This window comes from Gigantopelta aegis, chromosome 12 (assembly GCF_016097555.1).
Source record: "Gigantopelta aegis isolate Gae_Host chromosome 12, Gae_host_genome, whole genome shotgun sequence".
NCBI classification, from domain to species: Eukaryota; Metazoa; Mollusca; class Gastropoda; order Neomphalida; family Peltospiridae; genus Gigantopelta; species Gigantopelta aegis.
In genome coordinates this window covers 39,915,309-39,936,882 of record NC_054710.1, presented here as the reverse complement: position 1 = coordinate 39,936,882, position 21,574 = coordinate 39,915,309, and the positions used below count along the sequence as shown (strand labels likewise).

The window sequence follows — 21,574 nt, the reverse complement described above, 5'->3', positions numbered from 1 at the left end:
CATACATTCCAACATTACCTTGTTCATGTAGACAGGACAGGTCTATATCTTGTGTTCATCATGACCACAGTTTCAGTGTTTGAAGCATTAAGTCATACATTCCATCATTACCTTGTTCATGTAGACAGGACAGCTGTATATCTTGTGTTCATCAAGACTACAGTTTCCATGCTTGAAGCATTAAGTAATACATTCCATCATTACCTTGTTCATGTAGACAGGACAGGTGTATATCTTGTGTTCATCAAGACTACAGTTTCAGTGTTTGAAGCATTAAGTCATACATTCCATCATTACCTTGTTCATGTAGACAGGACAGGTGTATATCTTGTGTTCATCACAACCACAGTTTCCATGCTTGAAGCATTAAGTCATACATTCCAACATTACCTTGTTCATGCAGACAGGACAGCTGTATATCTTGTGTTCATCAAGACTACAGTTTCCATGCTTGAAGCATTAAGTAATACATTCCATCATTACCTTGTTCATGTAGACAGGACAGGTGTATATCTTGTGTTCATCAAGACTACAGTTTCCATGCTTGAAGCATTAAGTCATACATTCCAACATTACCTTGTTCATGCAGACAGGACAGCTGTATATCTTGTGTTCATCACAACCACAGCTTCCATGCTTGAAGCATTAAGTCATACATTCCAACATTACCTTGTTCATGTAGACAGGACAGGTCTATATCTTGTGTTCATCATGACCACAGTTTCAGTGTTTGAAGCATTAAGTCATACATTCCATCATTACCTTGTTCATGTAGACAGGACAGGTGTATGTCTTGTGTTCATCAAGACTACAGTTTCCATGCTTGAAGCATTAAGTCATACATTCCAACATTACTTTGTTCATGCAGACAGGACAGCTGTATATCTTGTGTTCATCATGACCAGTTTCAGTGTTTGAAACATTAAGTAATACATTCCATCATTACCTTGTTCATGTAGACAGGACAGGTGTATATCTTCTGTTCATCATGACCACAGTTTCAGTGCTTGAAGCATTAAGTAATACATTCCATCATTACCTTGTTCATGTAGACAGGACAGCTGTATATCTTGTGTTCATCAAGACTACAGTTTCCATGCTTGAAGCATTAAGTCATACATTCCAACATTACCTTGTTTATGCAGACAGGACAGCTGTATATCTTGTGTTCATCATGACCAGTTTCAGTGTTTGAAGCATTAAGTCATACATTCCATCATTACATTGTTCATGTAGACAGGACAGGTGTATATCTTGTGTTCATCATGACCACAGTTTCAGTGTTTGAAGCATTAAGTCATACATTCCATCATTACATTGTTCATGTAGACAGGACAGGTGTATATCTTGTGTTCATCATGACCACAGTTTCAGTGTTTGAAGCATTAAGTCATACATTCCATCATTACCTTGTTCATGTAGACAGGACAGGTGTATATCTTGTGTTCATAATGACCACAGTTTCAGTGTTTGAAGCATTAAGTAATACATTCCATCATTACCTTGTTCATGTAGACAGGACAGGTGTATATCTTGTGTTCATCATGACCACAGTTTCAGTGTTTGAAGCATTAAGTAATACATTCCATCATTACCTTGTTCATGTAGACAGGACAGGTGTATATCTTGTGTTCATCATGACCACAGTTTCAGTGCTTGAAGCATTAAGTAATACATTCCATCATTACCTTGTTCATGTAGACAGGACAGGTGTATATCTTGTGTTCATCAACACTACAGTTTCAGTGTTTGAAGCATTAAGTCATACATTCCAACATTACCTTGTTCATGCAGACAGGACAGCTGTATATCTTGTGTTCATCATGACCAGTTTCAGTGTTTGAAGCATTAAGTCATACATTCCATCATTACCTTGTTCATGTAGACAGGACAGGTGTATATCTTGTGTTCATCATGACCACAGTTTCAGTGCTTGAAGCATTAAGTAATACATTCCATCATTACCTTGTTCATGTAGACAGGACAGGTGTATATCTTGTGTTCATCAAGACTACAGTTTCCATGCTTGAAGCATTAAGTCATACATTCCAACATTACCTTGTTCATGCAGACAGGACAGCTGTATATCCTGTGTTCATCATGACCAGTTTCAGTGTTTGAAGCATTAAGTAATACATTCCATCATTACCTTGTTCATGCAGACAGGACAGCTGTATATCTTGTGTTCATCACGACCACAGTTTCAGTGTTTGAAGCATTAAGTCATACATTCCAACATTACCTTGTTCATGCAGACAGGACAGCTGTATATCTTGTGTTCATCACGACCACAGTTTCAGTGTTTGAAGCATTAAGTAATACATTCCATCATTACCTTGTTCATGCAGACAGGACAGCTGTATATCTTGTGTTCATCACGACCACAGTTTCAGTGTTTGAAGCATTAAGTAATACATTCCATCATTACCTTGTTCATGCAGACAGGACAGCTGTATATCTTGTGTTCATCACGACCACAGTTTCAGTGTTTGAAGCATTAAGTCATACATTCCATCATTACCTTGTTCATGTACACAGGACAGGTGTATATCTTGTGTTCATCAACACTACAGTTTCAGTGTTTGAAGCATTAAGTCATACATTCCATCATTACCTTGTTCATGTAGACAGGACAGGTGTATGTCTTGTGTTCATCATGATCCTCCTTCTCACGTTCTCCTTCCCTCTCTCCTTCCATCGACTCCTTGGCAACGGTAGGACGAAGGTAGAGACATGGCACCTCAAATACCGCTTTCCTGAAAGCAAATATTAACATTATATGGAAGTTTGACGATTGGAAGAAAAAATGTTGTATTTAACAACACACTCAACAAATTACAGTTATATGGCATTGGTCAAAGACCCCATAGATAATGAGAGAGAAAACCCACTATATGGGCTACTCTTTTTTTGATGAATTGTTACATGAATTGGTTAGATGAATGGAAAGAAAAGGAATATAGAAAATGAAGACAGCTAAGTTGAAAGGAGGAAGTACAAGGTCATCTGACAGCAATATACATGTAAATGAATCCCCACTGAGAGGATTCGAACCACAGACATTCTGAATGAGAGTCCAGCCTCTACCAACTAAGCTAATAACAGGGACATTCTTGCTAGCTAGAGCCAGTAGGAGCACTATACCACTACAGTACCACTAGGACAGTCAGGTTTGAAAGATTGTTGTGAAAATTTAGATGTATTCAGTATATGGAGAAGAAATTGCACACGGGTATGAGGTCAGGTTAAGTATTATGAAACACAAAATGTGTTTAATGACACTTCACATATATTTAGGAGGGTTTTGTTGGGTAGTTGACCAGCCTCGGTGGCACAGTGCTTAAGCCATCAGACTACAGGCTGGTAGGTACAGGGTTCACAGCCCGGTACCGGCTACAACCCAGAGTGAGTTCTTATGGGCTCAATGGGTAGGTGTAAGGCCACTACACCATCTTATCTCTCACTAACCAACTAACAACTAACCCACTGTCCTGGACAGACATCCCAGATTGCTGATGTGTGTGCCCAGGACAAATGTGCTTGAATCTTAATTGGATATAAGCACAAATGAAATGGATTTTTGGTTTTTTTTTTAATATGTATGTGCGAACATGCTTGTGGGCTTGCATGCACATCATATGTACACATGTGAGTAATTTTATGTAGTGAGCCATTATTTATTAACAATTAATTCGAGTTCACAGAAAGAAATTTACCGTGTATCTTTGAAGCAGTGTTTATCAAAGCTCCAGCCAGCACCCTGGATGTATAGGTTGGTGAAGAAAATTCCATCCTCTTCTAATTCGTAGTTTTCTGGGTGACATTTCTCAAAGATTCTACACTCGAACTGCACCTGTGGGTGGAAACCAGTAACACAATTAAATGATCTTCAGTTTGGTTCAAACTGTGACCAAATTTTCAAAATGTGATAAACTTAAGGTGTGTTCAAAATATGACGTATGAATACTGTTAAACACTTACATTTATCGTAAGTTATGAACTTTACAAGGCTGTTTAGGAAAGTTATATATGCCTAAAAACTAAGACCTCGAAAGTCAAACATCACAAAATATTTAATAGTCATTAAAGAAAACATCCTGGCATCCATGTCAAAAAACAATAATAACAGTGCTATCACTGTTAATGCCGAAGTAGTAGCAGTGTATAAAAACAATGTCAGGTTCTCATTAAAGCTACTGATCCTAGTTTCTGATCCTAGTTTCTGATCCTAGTTTCTGATCCTAGTTACTGATCCTAGTTACTGATCCTAGTTACTGATCCTAGTTACTGATCCTAGTTTCTGATCCTAGTTTCTGATCCTAGTTTCTGATCCTAGTTTCTGATCCTAGTTACTGATCCTAGTTTCTGATCCTAGTTACTGATCCTAGTTACTGATCCTAGTTTCTGAGGTACATACTTTTCTGTACCAATAAAATTCATTTTTAACTACTACAAACACATGCAATACGAGAAACACACTGGATTTGTTAACATTAATAATTTAAGTGAAAACTGAAAGTAATGGATTTTACTTCTAAAATTTGACTTGACACCCATGCTTTTGACTTAGGGAATTTTAGCATCATTTTATTAAAAAAATTGGGAAATTAGTTTCATTTCAAAAACATCTTATAAAATGTTAAAAAACATTATGGGGGAAAGGGAAGGGTTAGGGGTATTTGTCAAGTGTGCCAGTCTCGGTGGTGTCATTGTTAAGCCATTGGACACAAGACTGGTAGGTACAGGGTTCGCAGACAACTCAATGGGTAGGTGTAAGACCACTCTTTCAGTAACAACTAACAACTAACCCACTGTCCTGGACAGACAACACAGATAGCTGAAGTGTGTACCCAGGACAGCGTGCATGAACCTAAATTGGATATACGCACAAAAATAAGTTCAAATGAATGAATGCCAAGTGGTACATATCATTTTCAAAATATGTCTTTATATAACAATACAAAATGGGAATTATATACATTCTGATGGGGATTTTGTAAAAAAACAAACAACTTAAGCTATATCCTAACTGGTCGTGAGCCACACAAGCGATGCAAGCGATTATTTTAGAAATGGTAGATTTCAATAGCCGCATCCTAACTACATGCATGTGATGCATCATATAAATATGTCACATCGCACGCGTCCGGTTAGAATACTGCAATTGAAATCAATGATTTCTAAAATAATCGCTCGAGTCACTCACGGCTGGTTAGGATACAAGTTTAATCGTAGAAATATTTTATTAGTTGGAAACACCTTACAATGCAGCAAACTCAGGACTGTCCCTTTAAGAGTCAGTGTCTTTAACAAACGCTCTGTACCTTATCTATACTGCAGTGGGCCACCATGGCCTTCTCCTGTCTGAGTGCGGCGATCAGGGCCTGAGGGTTGACGAGACCGCCCAGCCAAACTGACGACAGGTGACCGCGGGCAATCGTCGGGTTGTCCTGCACCATCCCGTCCCGGAACGTGGGAACCATTCCGCGCTTTATCCACTCATACAGCTGGCTGTAACACTTCTTCAAATCTGAGGGTAAACAAGGTGAAACAATTAATGTGATGAACTAGAAATCAGAAAAATAGTCTAAATAATTAGACAAATGCAACGAAACTAATATACTCTAACTGGGATGAAAATTAAATTGAACCAAAAAAAACCTGAAAAAATCTTATACACTCTGAAGGGTCTTTGAAAGTAATGAGCTCTTTATTCATAAAATTATAAGGACTGGAACAGTTCATGGGTAGCACTTTTTATCTTTATGATCTTTTTAATTTCTACCTTTAAAATGTGGGTTGTAGCTCAGTGGAAGAGTGTAATAAGTTGTAGGGTCAATTCCGCTTATTTATTTATTTAATTATTGTTCTTGGGTATTATGCCCAAAGTATACCTTAAATTGCACATATGTTTGAGGTCAGGTTAAGTATGAAAGGAAGCCTGCACCTACCAAGAAGCCATAAGACAAGCGAGTGCGTGCAGGGCTGACAGTTGGGGTGCTCCCATTACTTTAAATTGCACATATGTGTGAGGTCAGGTTAAGTATGAAAGGAAGCCTGCACCTACCAAGAAGCCATGAGACGAGTGAGTGTGTGCAGGGCTGACAGTTTGGGTGTATCCAGGAGACGGGCACGTGTTCCTCCTGCAGACTGAGCACGGTGGCCACCCGATTCCGGGCCGCCCAGCAGGTTCTGCTGCAGGTCACTGAATTGCACAGAGTTCATCCACAAACACTCCTGTAAAACAAGAAAGCAGAGATCAAGGTGCAACATACACAGTTATGAAACTCCTGTAAAACAAGAAAGCAGAGATCAATGTGGTGCACCTACACAGTTCATCCCACAAACACTCCTGAGAAAGCAGAGATCAATGTGGTGCAACATACACAGCACTCCTGGGCTGAGCAGATCAATGTGGGCAACATACACAGTTCATCCACAAACACTCCTGTAAAACAAGAAAGCAGAGATCAATGTGGTGCAACATACACAGTTCATCCACAAACACTCCTGTAAAACAGAAAGCAGAGATCACGGTGTTCGTCTACAAACACTCCTGTAAAACAAGAAAGCAGAGATCTGTGGGGAGAGCCACAAACACTCCTGTAAAACAAGAAAGCAGAGATCGGGCCGCCTGTAAAACAAGAAGCAGAGTTCTGGTGCAACATACAGAGTTCATCCACAAACACTCCTGTAAAACAAGAAAGCAGAGATCAATGTGGTGCAACATACACAGTTCATCCACAAACACTCCTGTAAAACAAGAAAGCAGAGATCAATGTGGTGCAACATACAGAGTTCATCCACAAACACTCCTGTAAAACAAGAAAGCAGAGATCAATGTGGTGCAACATACAGAGTTCATCCACAAACACTCCTGTAAAACAAGAAGGCAGAGATCAATGTGGTGCAACATACAGAGTTCATCCACAAACTCTCCTGTAAAACAAGAAGGCAGAGATCAATGTGGTGCAACATACAGAGTTCATCCACAAACACTCCTGTAAAACAAGAAGGCAGAGATCAATGTGGTGCAACATACAGAGTTCATCCACAAACACTCCTGTAAAACAAGAAGGCAGAGATCAATGTGGTGCAACATACACAGTTCATCCACAAACATTCCTGTAAAAAACAAGAAACCAGGTATCAATGTGATGCAACATAAAGAGTTCATTCACAAATACTCCTCAATGTGGTGCAACATGAAATGTCGGATGTGACACAGGACACAGTTCGTCCACAAACACTCCTGGGAAAAGACAACAACAGAAAAACAGACATTAGTGTGGTGCAACATGAAAGGGTTTATAAGCTTTTCAATAAATAAAGAGTGTAAGATGCAATTGAAAACAAGCATTCTGAAGCAATACATGTCCCCTACCGGGCCCCACAAATTTGCATATCTCTGAAGTTCAAAGGGTTTAACTCTGTGAAAAATGAGTTTATCCACAAACACTCCTGGAGAAAACAAACAAACACTCAGATGAGCAATGTGGTCTAACATGAAAGATTTATAAGCTTTTCATTCATCAAATCCAAATAAATACGGGTGTAATATCTAGTTGAAAATAAAAAGCTGAAATGATAATTAAATGGAAAAAAAAAACCTCTATACCATATTCAATTAAATGATTTTTATTAAAACCTATTTTGTGAAAATAATATTTTTCTTTGTGAAAAGACAAAATCAGATAAAAAAAATTCCTGAAAAACTGCATCATTGATGCTACAAATGTTTTGTTTTATTGGACTCTGCTAACACATTGTCAATCAAACTAAATTTGGTGGTGCTCATAGTTACATCAGATTCCACAGCTGCATACCACACATTGAGAGATAATATACATAGGTGCAGCTATAAACCTATAGTCCATCCCATCCTACTAACAAATATTTTTTTGAAAATAATTTTTGGAAATACTAAAAAAATACTATTTTTGTGTGCCAATTAGAAAACAATCTGTTCAGAAATAAATAACTGAAAGTAAATTCCATAGTATGAAGAAAGGTGTTCCCTGTGGGAGAAACTATATAGTTTCATTGATCTGTCACTCATCTTTCCGAGGAATGTAGCCAATACAAAAGTTGTCACTGTTGTGGCAGCATTCAAAAAAGTAATATCCACATGTTGCCTTTTGACTTCATCAACACAAGGGCGGTACATAGCCCAGTGCTTGGTCGGTCTAGGATTGATTCTCAGCAGTGGGCCCATTGGGCTATTTCTTGTTCCAGCCAGTGCACCTCAACTAGTATGTGGGATGGTGCATATAAAAGATCCCTTGCTATCAATGGGAAAAATGTAGCGGATTTCCTCTAAGACTGTATGTCAAAATTACCAAATGTCTGACATCCAATAGCCAATGATGAATAAATCAATGTGCTCTAGTGGTGTCATTGAACAAAACAAACTAACTTTCATCAACACAAGACAAAAATTAAATGACCCTATGACACTTTACTAAGATAAAGGTTAGGAGTGAACAAACTCTTCTGAAAACCCCCTAAGAAACCAGACAAACACTGTGGTGCCTATAAAAGATCTCTTGCTATTAATGGGAAAACCCCAGTTTGTTCTGAATGTGCACGTTAAACCCTACAACCTGACCTGATCAAATGGAAAAAATGTAGCAGGTTTCCTCTCTAAGACTAAATGTCAAAATTACCAAATATCTGACATCTGATAGCCGATGATGAATAAATCAATGTGCTGTAGTGGTGTCGTTAAACAAAACAAACTTTCAGGGAACATTTTCTTCTGTATAGCCCAGTGAAATTGTGAGGCTCTTCAAAACTCTGATGACATTTCTGAAGGTGGTGTGGACTCCACATACGTTTCATATCTTTAATTTCATATCTTTAATGTCGGCTTTTTATTGTTTCTATTTTTTCTCTGGTTATTGTCCATTCAGACCAGGGCCCCCGTTCTACGAAGCGATCTTAGCCCTAAGATTAACTTAAGTGCATAGGGTAGCTATGCGCTTAAGGTAACCTTAGGCCTAAGATCACTTCATGGAACGGGGCCCTGGTGCTTAAGTTTCAGAGATTGTTACACAATTCTAAAAATTAAACTAGTTGCTAATCAATTTGCAACTGACTAGAGATAGCGCTAATCAAGATTCTGAAAACAAAATGTTCCTTGACTTTAACTTTCATCAACACAAGACAAAAATGAAATGACACTGTATGCAAATTTGCTAGGATAAAGGTTAGGAGTGAAGGTCTGTACAGTGAGCTACCTGTAAAAGGACGTATCCAATACTCTCTGGCATCTGCGTGCTCGATACACTGGTGACGCTGAGGATGCTCGGTCGGTGGTAAGGGAAATTGAACTCATGGGTGGCCATGGGCGCCACCTGGCCCAGCTCCAGCATGGGAGGTAACTGTTCCACGCAGATATCCAATGCGGATCTCAGTTTGGGGATGGAAATATCATCTCTTCTCCTACCAGTGGCTGGTCCATTCTCCTGGTTCTGACACTCAAACATGTCATCAACATGCTGGATAAATTCATTGGAGCTGGATAAAATTAGAAGAATAAAAATATTCATAATTTTATTACAGTCATATGCAGTCATGTGGGATAGAAAAGTACACAAGGTGGTGGAAATTTCGAAATGAAATGAGGCTTGCCATGTGTTAAATATAATTTAACATTAACAACAAGATAGCTTTTATAATGAAGGTTTTAATAACAAAATTTTGATTTAAGACTGTTGTCTGATGACCTCACATCACCATCTCACAATAATATAACGTCATATTACCAACAATGTCATGTTAAGAAAACACATGTTAATATCCCACATAAGATAGAAATTTCTTTCCTAGCTTTCTTTCATGGGATAGGATCAATCCCTGTTGATGGGCCCATTTGGCTATTATTCATTCCAGCCAGTGCATCACGACTGGTATATCAAAGGCCATGGTATGTGCTATCTTGTATTTGGGATGGCGCATATAAAAGATCCCTTGCTACTAATGGAAAAATGAAGCGGGTTTCCTTCTAAGACTATATATCAAAATTACCAAATGTTTCACATCCAAAAGCAGATGATTAATAAATCAATGTGCTCTTTTTTCACAGGATAGCTTTGTCCTTTATACCCGAGGATAGGAGGAAACACCACCAACATGTTTGACAGTGGCTTTATAACACTCACATTGCCTCACAGTTCTCTCTCTCGACTCCCAGACCCAGCTGCATGGCCAGTAAGGTGATGTCCGGTTCCGTGGTGTTCTCAACAAAGTCCGCGTACGTGGCTGGATCTACAGATATAACAATGTACCGTACACTAAACGACAACATTCAACTACAATACCCATACCCTGTAGCTGGGGGGTTTCAAAGTTGGTAACTAATTACCCCCCATCTCAGCACATTAGTGAATACTGCAATGTACATTAATATTGAAAGCCTGTCCATAATGCTCAGTTTTCCTGAAAAGCTTTGATTTTGACTGGGCAATCTATTTTTATCATCCATTAAAGGCTTTTGTAGGAGATATCCCTGGCACTATAATTTGCAAAATTCTCCTAGGAGATATTACTTCTTATAATCTTGACTGGTCATATTTTAATCACAAGACATTATTTTGTTACATCACTGTGTATGTTTCAGCGCTAAACCTATCATTAGTGACGTCACGCCACTGTCGTTCTGCTAGTTAATGAGTCTACCACTTTCAAATACAGTGACATTCAGTCCACATTACTGACATTGTTTACAACTGTCACAAATGAAAAGAATGATAATGAATGATAAAAAGAATACCCCTCTCGTGTCTTGTGATATCATAATTTATCAGCACTTGTTAATAAAAGTATAAAATCATCGGCAAGCCTCGGATTTCATACTTTTATCAACTCGTGCTGATAAATTGTGATATCACAAGACATGAGAGGAGTATCCTCTATATACACACAGTACATGTATATCTGATATATATTTAAAGGTGTAAGGATGGTGTATGCACAGATTCTAGGGCATTTCCCCTGTGGACATTTCCCCCACGTACATATGAGGGTGGTGATGACCAGAACAGTAAATATTCCAGATTTTTAACACACTGTGGTTTTATTTGAGGAGCTCAGTATAATCAATATAATTGTAACTTACTGACTGACTATATTAATAGATGTAGACACTCACCAATGTTCGACTGCGGTGTTTTGAGTAGCACACTGCCCTGGGAGATCTCACTACTGGGTTCCTGGTAGACATGGTTTCAACTGTAACTTACTGACTGATTATATTAATGGATGTAGACACTCACCGATGTTCGACTGCGGTGTTTTGAGCAGCACACTACCCAGAGAGATCTCACTGCTGGGTTCCTGGTAGACGATACTCAACACATGCTGGGTCAATGTCTCAATGTAGATCTTGTCTGTCTCGTCCTTCAACATGGCGCCATACAACAGCTAAAACACACAACACAGTTCTCTTTATTTTAATGAATTACTTTAGTTACGTAAGAACTGATTGTAATTTTTTTTGCAATTTATCAATGTATAACGGTACAAATTTGCATAAAAATATATTATGTTGCGAAGGGATTTTATACTAAATTTGTGACTGTTGTACATTAATAAACAATTTAAAACTCAAAAAAACTAATTCTAACAAGTATTCTGAATTACCAAAAAAAGGTTACAGATAGGTAAAATTATTTTGGCTTTTTTTTTTATATAGCCAATGGTCACAAGAGTAACATGTCTACTATTTTGCTATAGCCAATGGTCACAAGAGTAACATGTCTACTATTTTGCTATAGCCAATGGTCACAAGAGTAACATGTCTACTATTTTGCTATAGCCAATGGTCACAAGAGTAACATGTCTACTATTTTGCTATAGCCAATGGTCACAAGAGTAACATGTCTACTATTTTGCTATAGCCAATGGTCACAAGAGTAACATGTCTACTATTTTGCTATAGCCAATGGTCACAAGAGTAACATGTCTACTATTTTGCTATAGCCAATGGTCACAAGAGTAACATGTCTACTATTCTGCTATAGCCAATGGTCACAAGAGTAACATGTCTACTATTTTGGTTCAAAGACATACATGTACATGTAATAATGAGGAGAATTCTCTCAAAGTATTATGATAGAATTTGGGGGAAATAAAATATACTCAAACTATAATTCCACATATATATAAACTGGGAATAATTAACAGAAACATGATTTGTTTTTGATGCAATATATCAAATGCTTACATACACGTATTCAACCGACAAGTGTCCAATATGTTTTCTGCAAATGAAGTCATGCCACATCAGTACACATTTTCATATTATACAAACCTGTGGAATGGCGTAACAGAGATCTTCCAGAAATGGTTCAACGTCATTTCCTGGTCGCAGCATCTTTCCGGCGATCATCTCGATGGCCGTAGTTATCTCCACCTTGTTGAACGGATACCACTGGCTCAGCCCGATCGAGCCAAACAGTTGCCTGGCAACCAGAACACTCTGAATGACGGCCACGCCAAATGACAGTGCCTTTGACAGCGGACTCTGGTCTCGCACTTTGTCCCAGGTGTCGTGTGGAACCTGCTTCAGCGTCGAAATCAGTGCTGGGGAAAGAAGGAAGGAAGGAAATGTTTCATTTAACAACGCACTCAACACACTTTATTTACGGTTATATGGCATCAGACATATGGTTAAGGACCACACATATATTGAGGGAGGAAACCCGCTGTTGCCACTTCATGGGCTACTCTTTTCGATTAGCAGCAAGGGATCTTTTATATGCACCATCCCACAGACAGGGTAGTACATACCACGGCCTTTGAGGTACCAGTCGTGGTGCACTGGCTGGAGCGAGAAATTGCTGGGGAAAGAATTAAGAAACAATAATTTCAATAAAGATCACAGATTAAACGAATTATGTTCATAAGACTTAACCCCTACACATCTGGCTGAATCATGTAACCCCTCTACACTTGGTTGAATCATGTAACTATTACAGGGATGTGAGAGGGGCTGGAACAAAAAAGATCAATCTATATCTATATACACAACTGAATCATGACATTAAAAAAGTGACTGATGGGTCACGTGAATTTAAAATTGTTCAATTACTACATAAACAGAAGTTTGCATGTGAGAGGGGCTGGAACAAAAAAGATCCGTCTATATCTATATACACAACTGAATCATGTAACTATTTCAGGGATGTGAGATGGCTGGAACAAAAAAGATCCGTCTATATCTATATACACAACTGAATCATGTAACTATTACAGGGATGTGAGAGGGGCTGGAACAAAAAAGATCCGTCTATATCTATATACACAACTGAATCATGTAACTATTACAGGGATGTGAGAGGGGCTGGAACAAAAAAGATCCGTCTATATCTATATACACAACTGAATCATGTAACTATTACAGGGATGTGAGAGTGGCTGGAACAAAAAAGATCCGTCTATATCTATATACACAACTGAATCATGTAACTATTACAGGGATGTGAGAGGGGCTGGAACAAAAAAGATCCGTCTATATCTATATACACAACTGAATCATGTAACTATTACAGGGATGTGAGAGGGGCTGGAACAAAAAAGATCCGTCTATATCTATATACACAACTGAATCATGTAACTATGACAGGGATGTGAGAGGGGCTGGAACAAAAAAGATCCGTCTATATCTATATACACAACTGAATCATGTAACTATGACAGGGATGTGAGAGGGGCTGGAACAAAAAAGATCCGTCTATATCTATATACACAACTGAATCATGTAACTATGACAGGGATGTGAGAGGGGCTGGAACAAAAAAGATCCGTCTATATCTATATACACAACTGAATCATGTAACTATTACAGGGATGTGAGAGGGGCTGGAACAAAAAAGATCCGTCTATATCTATATACACAACTGAATCATGTAACTATGACAGGGATGTGAGAGGGGCTGGAACAAAAAAGATCCGTCTATATCTATATACACAACTGAATCATGTAACTATGACAGGGATGTGAGAGGGGCTGGAACAAAAAAGATCCGTCTATATCTATATACACAACTGAATCATGTAACTATTACAGGGATGTGAGAGGGGCTGGAACAAAAAAGATCCGTCTATATCTATATACACAACTGAATCATGTAACTATGACAGGGATGTGAGAGGGGCTGGAACAAAAAAGATCCGTCTATATCTATATACACAACTGAATCATGTAACTATGACAGGGATGTGAGAGGGGCTGGAACAAAAAAGATCCGTCTATATCTATATACACAACTGAATCATGTAACTATTACAGGGATGTGAGAGGGGCTGGAACAAAAAAGATCCGTCTATATCTATATACACAACTGAATCATGTAACTATTACAGGGATGTGAGAGGGGCTGGAACAAAAAAGATCCGTCTATATCTATATACACAACTGAATCATGTAACTATTACAGGGATGTGAGAGGGGCTGGAACAAAAAAGATCCGTCTATATCTATATACACAACTGAATCATGTAACTATTACAGGGATGTGAGAGGGGCTGGAACAAAAAAGATCCGTCTATATCTATATACACAACTGAATCATGTAACTATTACAGGGATGTGAGAGGGGCTGGAACAAAAAAGATCCGTCTATATCTATATACACAACTGAATCATGTAACTATGACAGGGATGTGAGAGGGGCTGGAACAAAAAAGATCCATCTAAATCTATATACACAACTGAATCATGTAACTATTACAGGGATGTGAGAGGGGCTGGAACAAAAAAGATCCGTCTATATCTATATACACAACTGAATCATGTAACTATTACAGGGATGTGAGAGGGGCTGGAACAAAAAAGATCCATCTATATCTATATACACAACTGAATCATGTAACTATGACAGGGATGTGAGAGGGGCTGGAACAAAAAAGATCCGTCTATATCTATATACACAACTGAATCATGTAACTATTACAGGGATGTGAGAGGGGCTGGAACAAAAAAGATCCGTCTATATCTATATACACAACTGAATCATGTAACTATTACAGGGATGTGAGAGGGGCTGGAACAAAAAAGATCCGTCTATATCTATATACACAACTGAATCATGTAACTATTACAGGGATGTGAGAGGGGCTGGAACAAAAAAGATCCGTCTATATCTATATACACAACTGAATCATGTAACTATGACAGGGATGTGAGAGGGGCTGGAACAAAAAAGATCCGTCTAAATCTATATACACAACTGAATCATGTAACTATTACAGGGATGTGAGAGGGGCTGGAACAAAAAAGATCCGTCTAAATCTATATACACAACTGAATCATGTAACTATTACAGGGATGTGAGAGGGGCTGGAACAAAAAAGATCCGTCTAAATCTATATACACAACTGAATCATGTAACTATTACAGGGATGTGAGAGGGGCTGGAACAAAAAAGATCCGTCTAAATCTATATACACAACTGAATCATGTAACTATTACAGGGATGTGAGAGGGGCTGGAACAAAAAAGATCCATCTAAATCTATATACACAACTGAATCATGTAACTATGACAGGGATGTGAGAGGGGCTGGAACAAAAAAGATCCGTCTATATCTATATACACAACTGAATCATGTAACTATGACAGGGATGTGAGAGGGGCTGGAACAAAAAAGATCCGTCTATATCTATATACACAACTGAATCATGTAACTATGACAGGGATGTGAGAGGGGCTGGAACAAAAAAGATCCGTCTATATCTATATACACAACTGAATCATGTAACTATTACAGGGATGTGAGAGGGGCTGGAACAAAAAAGATCCATCTATATCTATATACACAACTGAATCATGTAACTATGACAGGGATGTGAGAGGGGCTGGAACAAAAAAGATCCGTCTATATCTATATACACAACTGAATCATGTAACTATGACAGGGATGTGAGAGGGGCTGGAACAAAAAAGATCCGTCTATATCTATATACACAACTGAATCATGTAACTATGACAGGGATGTGAGAGGGGCTGGAACAAAAAAGATCCGTCTATATCTATATACACAACTGAATCATGTAACTATTACAGGGATGTGAGAGTGGCTGGAACAAAAAAGATCCGTCTATATCTATATACACAACTGAATCATGTAACTATGACAGGGATGTGAGAGGGGCTGGAACAAAAAAGATCCATCTATATCTATATACACAACTGAATCATGTAACTATGACAGGGATGTGAGAGGGGCTGGAACAAAAAAGATCCGTCTAAATCTATATACACAACTGAATCATGTAACTATTACAGGGATGTGAGAGTGGCTGGAACAAAAAAGATCCATCTAAATCTATATACACAACTGAATCATGTAACTATTACAGGGATGTGCGAGGGGCTGGAACAAAAAAGATCCATCTATATCTATATACACAACTGAATCATGTAACTATTACAGGGATGTGAGAGGGGCTGGAACAAAAAAGATCCGTCTATATCTATATACACAACTGAATCATGTAACTATTACAGGGATGTGAGAGGGGCTGGAACAAAAAAGATCCGTCTAAATCTATATACACAACTGAATCATGTAACTATTACAGGGATGTGCGAGGGGCTGGAACAAAAAAGCTTACTGCTCACCTTCTTTCTTCCCAAGTCAAACAAAGGCTTTCAAATAGTATATCCTGGATTGGACAAAACTGACCAATCACAGCAAAGCTGATGAAATCCAGCCAAGGGAATGTACTACGTGCGAATACTACTTTCGATTACGCAATACTAGTTTTGTTTTTTCATTTACGCATCATTTTTTTTTTTTTTTATTATTTTTTTTTTTGTAAGACGAAATGGAAAAACGCATTTAAGCGTTTTCGCATAGCTCTCACATCCCTTCTGTTAACATACCAAAACCTACTAGCGGTAACACATACCAGTTTTGAAGTATCCCTGTGGTGTGATGTTCCTCGCCATCGGTAGATGTCGTTTAGCCTCATTGTCCTCGACCTCCGACGTCACGTCCAGGTGGTTCCAGGCCACCTTGTGCAGATTGCGCACGAGGAAGCTGGACACACGATCACACGGCTCACATGTGATCCACACACAAAACCGACTCTTCTCCAATTTCTCAGCGGTAAGGGTTGCTGAAACATAAACATGACAGAAGGATTTTTATAATCCATATGGTTCAACATAACCGAGTTAATAATAATCATATGAAGCACACGTGTAATAACAAGTGTAATGACGTAATTCTGGGAAGCGACGTCATAACATGATGTTGCTTCTGCAGTCCTGGCTCAGACTGTGCATTTGAAATATGACATTATTTTGTCGTCTCCTTCTATTTGTGGCTGAAACGTTTTGAGTTGGGTATTGTTATTGATAAAGAAAACAACAATAATAATATGGATACTAAAGAAATTATTACACTCGCATGTGTGTTGTACTGATTTTACGAAACTCATGTCAGGATTCATGTATTACCCTCTCTCTCGCTCGAGCAATACAAAGCTTGTTTCGTAAAATCAGTACGACACATAAGCTTGTTTGATAATCTCTATATATTTCATACAAATGACAGTTTCTTTTTGTCAGGGGATTTTCACAGTAAGGGTGGCTCAGATATAAATGTACAGATAGATTTAATTTCCATACCAGCCTCGAATATTTGGCAAATTAGAGGGAAAGTCTATTTAGCCTAGACCAATGGAGATTTTGTAGCAGGACAAACAAGGCAAACTTCAAAGTGTCTTAATATAACACAACAGCAAACATTTAAAATAAAGGAGTGTGAGGGGTTTTTATGTTTCTGTAATAAAACAACTTTCAGGAGTTTGTGTATGACGACCAGTTAGTACCATACAAAATAAGGCACAGCCAGTTCAGCCATGGGACTATGTTTAATTTTGAGGGCATTGAGGTATATGACTAGGGCATTACGGCAATTTGCCACATGGCCACTTTTAAATTCAAGCCCTGTTCATACAAATAATACTTTCTTCTTGTAAGGGTTGTTAAAAGATAACTATACAGATCATTTAAACTTAAAAAATTAATAACAGTTTTTTCTTGGCAGGGAACTTTAAGAGTAAGACTAGCTAAAACAAAAACAAAAAGAAAGATTTAAATTTCATACAAATAATACTGTGAAATACATTATTTTATTTTAAACTTTACTTATGATGCATGTTTTATGTCAGCATTAATTAACTTATGGTCATGTGATATGCATGGTATTAACTAGGAAAAACTTAAGACCAGGATTGGGATGTAGAGGTGGACAGCAAAGAAAGACAAAAGATATGAGAAGATGCCAGATCAGGAAGTCTTTAAAAAGGAAAGAGAGTTTAAAAAATTATTTAAAAATTTTAAAACTTGATTAAAACAAAATCTCCTACTCCCACCCCCCCCCCCCCCCCCACCAATTTTTTAAAAAATAAATAAATATATAATAACTAGGAGATGAACGTATGTGTGTACCTCGCATCTTGAAGAGTCTCATCAGTATCTGTTGGAGAGTCATGAAGAAGTGTTCGGGAGCAAGGTGAAGGTCCTCTATGACCACCCAGCCGTCGTTACTCTCGGCCGATTCGATCGCTTCGTAAACCTGACTCTCACAGCCATCAGTGATTCTGACCTGCTGCAGGTTCACGTCATGCTTCTACAAAACACACAATTAATAACAATTAAATAAAGATAATTTTTATCTATATATTGTGACTGTGACTGTTATCTTTAGAAAGTACCTTCGCTTGATAACTACAATGTTTGTTTATAAAAATGTTTGAATAATCCACCCTTATGCCAGAGCACCATCTTATTTTTCAGTTCTATAATTGGCAGCATACATGTACCACTTGCACAGTTGTTGTCAGTTAGTACTAAAACTAACAAGTAACTTCAAACAAATCAGGGGCGAGATGTAGCATAGTGGTAAAGCACTCGCTTGATGCACAGTCGGTTTGGGGTTGATCACCATCGGTGGGCCCATTGGGCTATTTCTCGCTCCAGCCAGTGCACCACGACTGGTATATGAAAGGCCAATCCATCCGATGATGGTCATCCGTCGACTCAGAATGGCTGGACTCAGATACAGACGCCCGTACAACGGTAACATCATGACACTGCGACATCGTGTTGCGAGACTACAGTTTGCTCTCCAGAATGGTAATCATCTACCAGCCTTTTACCGGAGCATTGTTTTCTCAGACGAGTCCCGTTTCTCTGTCTCCTTTGTCGATGGAAGAGCACATGTGTACGCTGACGGATGTGTGAGGGAACGTGATCGGTTTGGCGGCAGTTGTCTGATGGTATGGGGGGCAATCAACTGTGATTTCAGGAGTGGTGCCCTTACAGCCCAGCGTTATGTTGACGTTATTCTAAGACCAGTTCTCTAGCCACTTTTGCACCATCACCGAAGACCAGGAGGTCCCCTTCTGTTTCACCAAGACAATGCCCATCCACACTGCAAGAATTACCCAGGCATTCCTGCAACAAGCCGATATCACTGTTATGAACTGGCCCGCCGTTTTACCGGATTTGAACCCAATTGAACACATGTGGGATGAGTTAGGACGTCGTGTACGTCACCGCCAGCCACCACCGCTTAAGGTCGCTGAGTTTGCACAGGCGTTGCAGGAGGAGTGGAGGAACATTCCTGTGGCTTATTTGAGATGTTTGTGCCAATCCTTTCCCCGTCGTCTTCACGCATGCTCAAGGGCCAATGGTGGACACACCAGATACTGACCTTGATATGGGGGGTTTGAACTTTTCGATTACGAATGCAACTCGATTACTGATGATAACTGGCCATGTTTCCATGTGAATGTATCTCATGAATACCAGTCATTAATGTCATATTACATTATCCATCAATTCATTAATAGTTTGTTGTTATTTGCAATGAAAAGTTGTTTTTTGCGTTTTCATTGAGTTTCAGTATATGTCGCCTAACATAAACTTATTAAAGGGACATTCCTGAGTTTGCTGTATTGTAAGATGTTTCTGACTAATAACATATTTCTACGATTAAATTTACATATTAAATACATTCTCTTGTTTAGAATATCAGTGTCTGTATATTCAATGTGTTCCTGGTCATCTTAATATTTGTAAGAAGCCCAAACTGGATTTTGTCTTCAAATAATTTCGTACATATGACAAAATAATATTTTAGGACATAAAATGAAATTTAACCTAGTACAAATATTACAACAATCAGAAACACGTTTAATGTACAGCTACAGATATTTTTTGTAGAAAAATATATTTGATATGTAATTACAATCGTTAAAAAGTCTCTGTTAGCAGAAAACTCAGGAAGGTCCCTTTAAGAGTCACTGATAATTGTATCCATAGATGTTTATATCAATGCATGTTTTAAAAAAAACTTAATAATAAAAATAAAATAATATTAATTCAATTAAAAAAATATATATATGCATTTAGATGAACATTCATAGATGTACATGTAATTATAAACCATGTTTCACAGACTTAGACCTTATTATAATTTGAGAGAAATGGAACTAAATGTGAATCTTTAATCCTTAGCTAAATACAAAAGTTGATGCCATCACTGACAAGTCCTTCAGAAAAATAACACCAATATTCGACCTTTCCACTTCACAAAATGTGAGACAAAAAAACTCATTTAAAAACATCATCATCACGTACCTTAGCTAAAGTTGATAGCGTGTCGACCGGTGGTGTGGTCAGTTTGATCCTGGCCACAGCGTGCGTGTTCTGGTGGTCGGGGCTGGGTGGCAGCAGCAACAGCACGCCGAGGTGACTCTTGGCGTCAATGAGCACGTCACCCAGGTTGAAGCCGTACTCGGCGGGCATCGTCAGGTTGAGGTTGCGCTCCACGTATCCACTGAGCGCAGCAGGCAGGCGGTCGGGCCGCAGCATTCGCAGGATGAGCAGCTGGTGGAACTCGCTGAGCAGGCCCAGGTCCGGGGTGACCACGCGGTCGAGTGCCGGCTGGTTGCTGCCCCGGGAACCACTCCGTCCTGGGAGCTTATCGTGGGAAGGATCTGAGAAATGTTAAATGAATGTGATATAACAGAAGATGGTACCAGTCAAAATGCAGGCAAGCACTCAGTCCTCTGAACATGCCACTCATATGGTGTCCGTACAATCGAAATGTCGGGGTTTTTTTTACAACATTAAATTGACAGACCCTAGTTTTTAAATACTATGAGTAACAGGTTTGTAGATTAACGAAACTTAGTGTTAATTTTCTCCAACTAAAACTAGTGTTTGCACCTTTAATTTATAACACCTGTATCCTCACCTTCATGCTCTGTGCTGCCCATAGCGGTACAGGGCAGCGTTTCTCTCTCGGGGTAGGCTGTGTTGTACCACGCCTGCCAGTGCTGGGAGTTCTGTGCGAAGTCGACACACAGACTGTCAAGGGGTCCCGGCAACACGGACAGAGCCAGGATGTCCTCCCACTTCTCCTGGGACAGCCACGTGGGCGGGGACTCGCTGCAGTCGAAGTCAGACAGCGTCAGCTGCATCCCTAGTCCGGGGTTACCTGGGGACGAAACAAAACAACAGTTACATAGGCAATTCACAGACCAGGGT

The 21,574-nt window shown here is 38.9% G+C and overlaps 1 protein-coding gene across 1 annotated transcript in view; it reads right to left on the bottom strand.

The window, feature by feature from the left end:
- Nucleotides 1–21,574, bottom strand: part of LOC121386037 (dynein beta chain, flagellar outer arm-like) — a 152,912-nt gene that overhangs the window by 6,257 nt on the left and 125,081 nt on the right. The window contains 14 exon segments of the mRNA XM_041516835.1: nt 2,615–2,756; nt 3,717–3,853; nt 5,325–5,530; nt 6,068–6,168; nt 6,170–6,205; nt 7,203–7,252; nt 9,240–9,519; nt 10,164–10,269; nt 11,277–11,424; nt 12,314–12,585; nt 16,918–17,127; nt 18,467–18,647; nt 20,663–21,021; nt 21,282–21,524. Coding sequence (XP_041372769.1) covers nt 2,615–2,756; nt 3,717–3,853; nt 5,325–5,530; nt 6,068–6,168; nt 6,170–6,205; nt 7,203–7,252; nt 9,240–9,519; nt 10,164–10,269; nt 11,277–11,424; nt 12,314–12,585; nt 16,918–17,127; nt 18,467–18,647; nt 20,663–21,021; nt 21,282–21,524 — 2,471 coding nt within the window.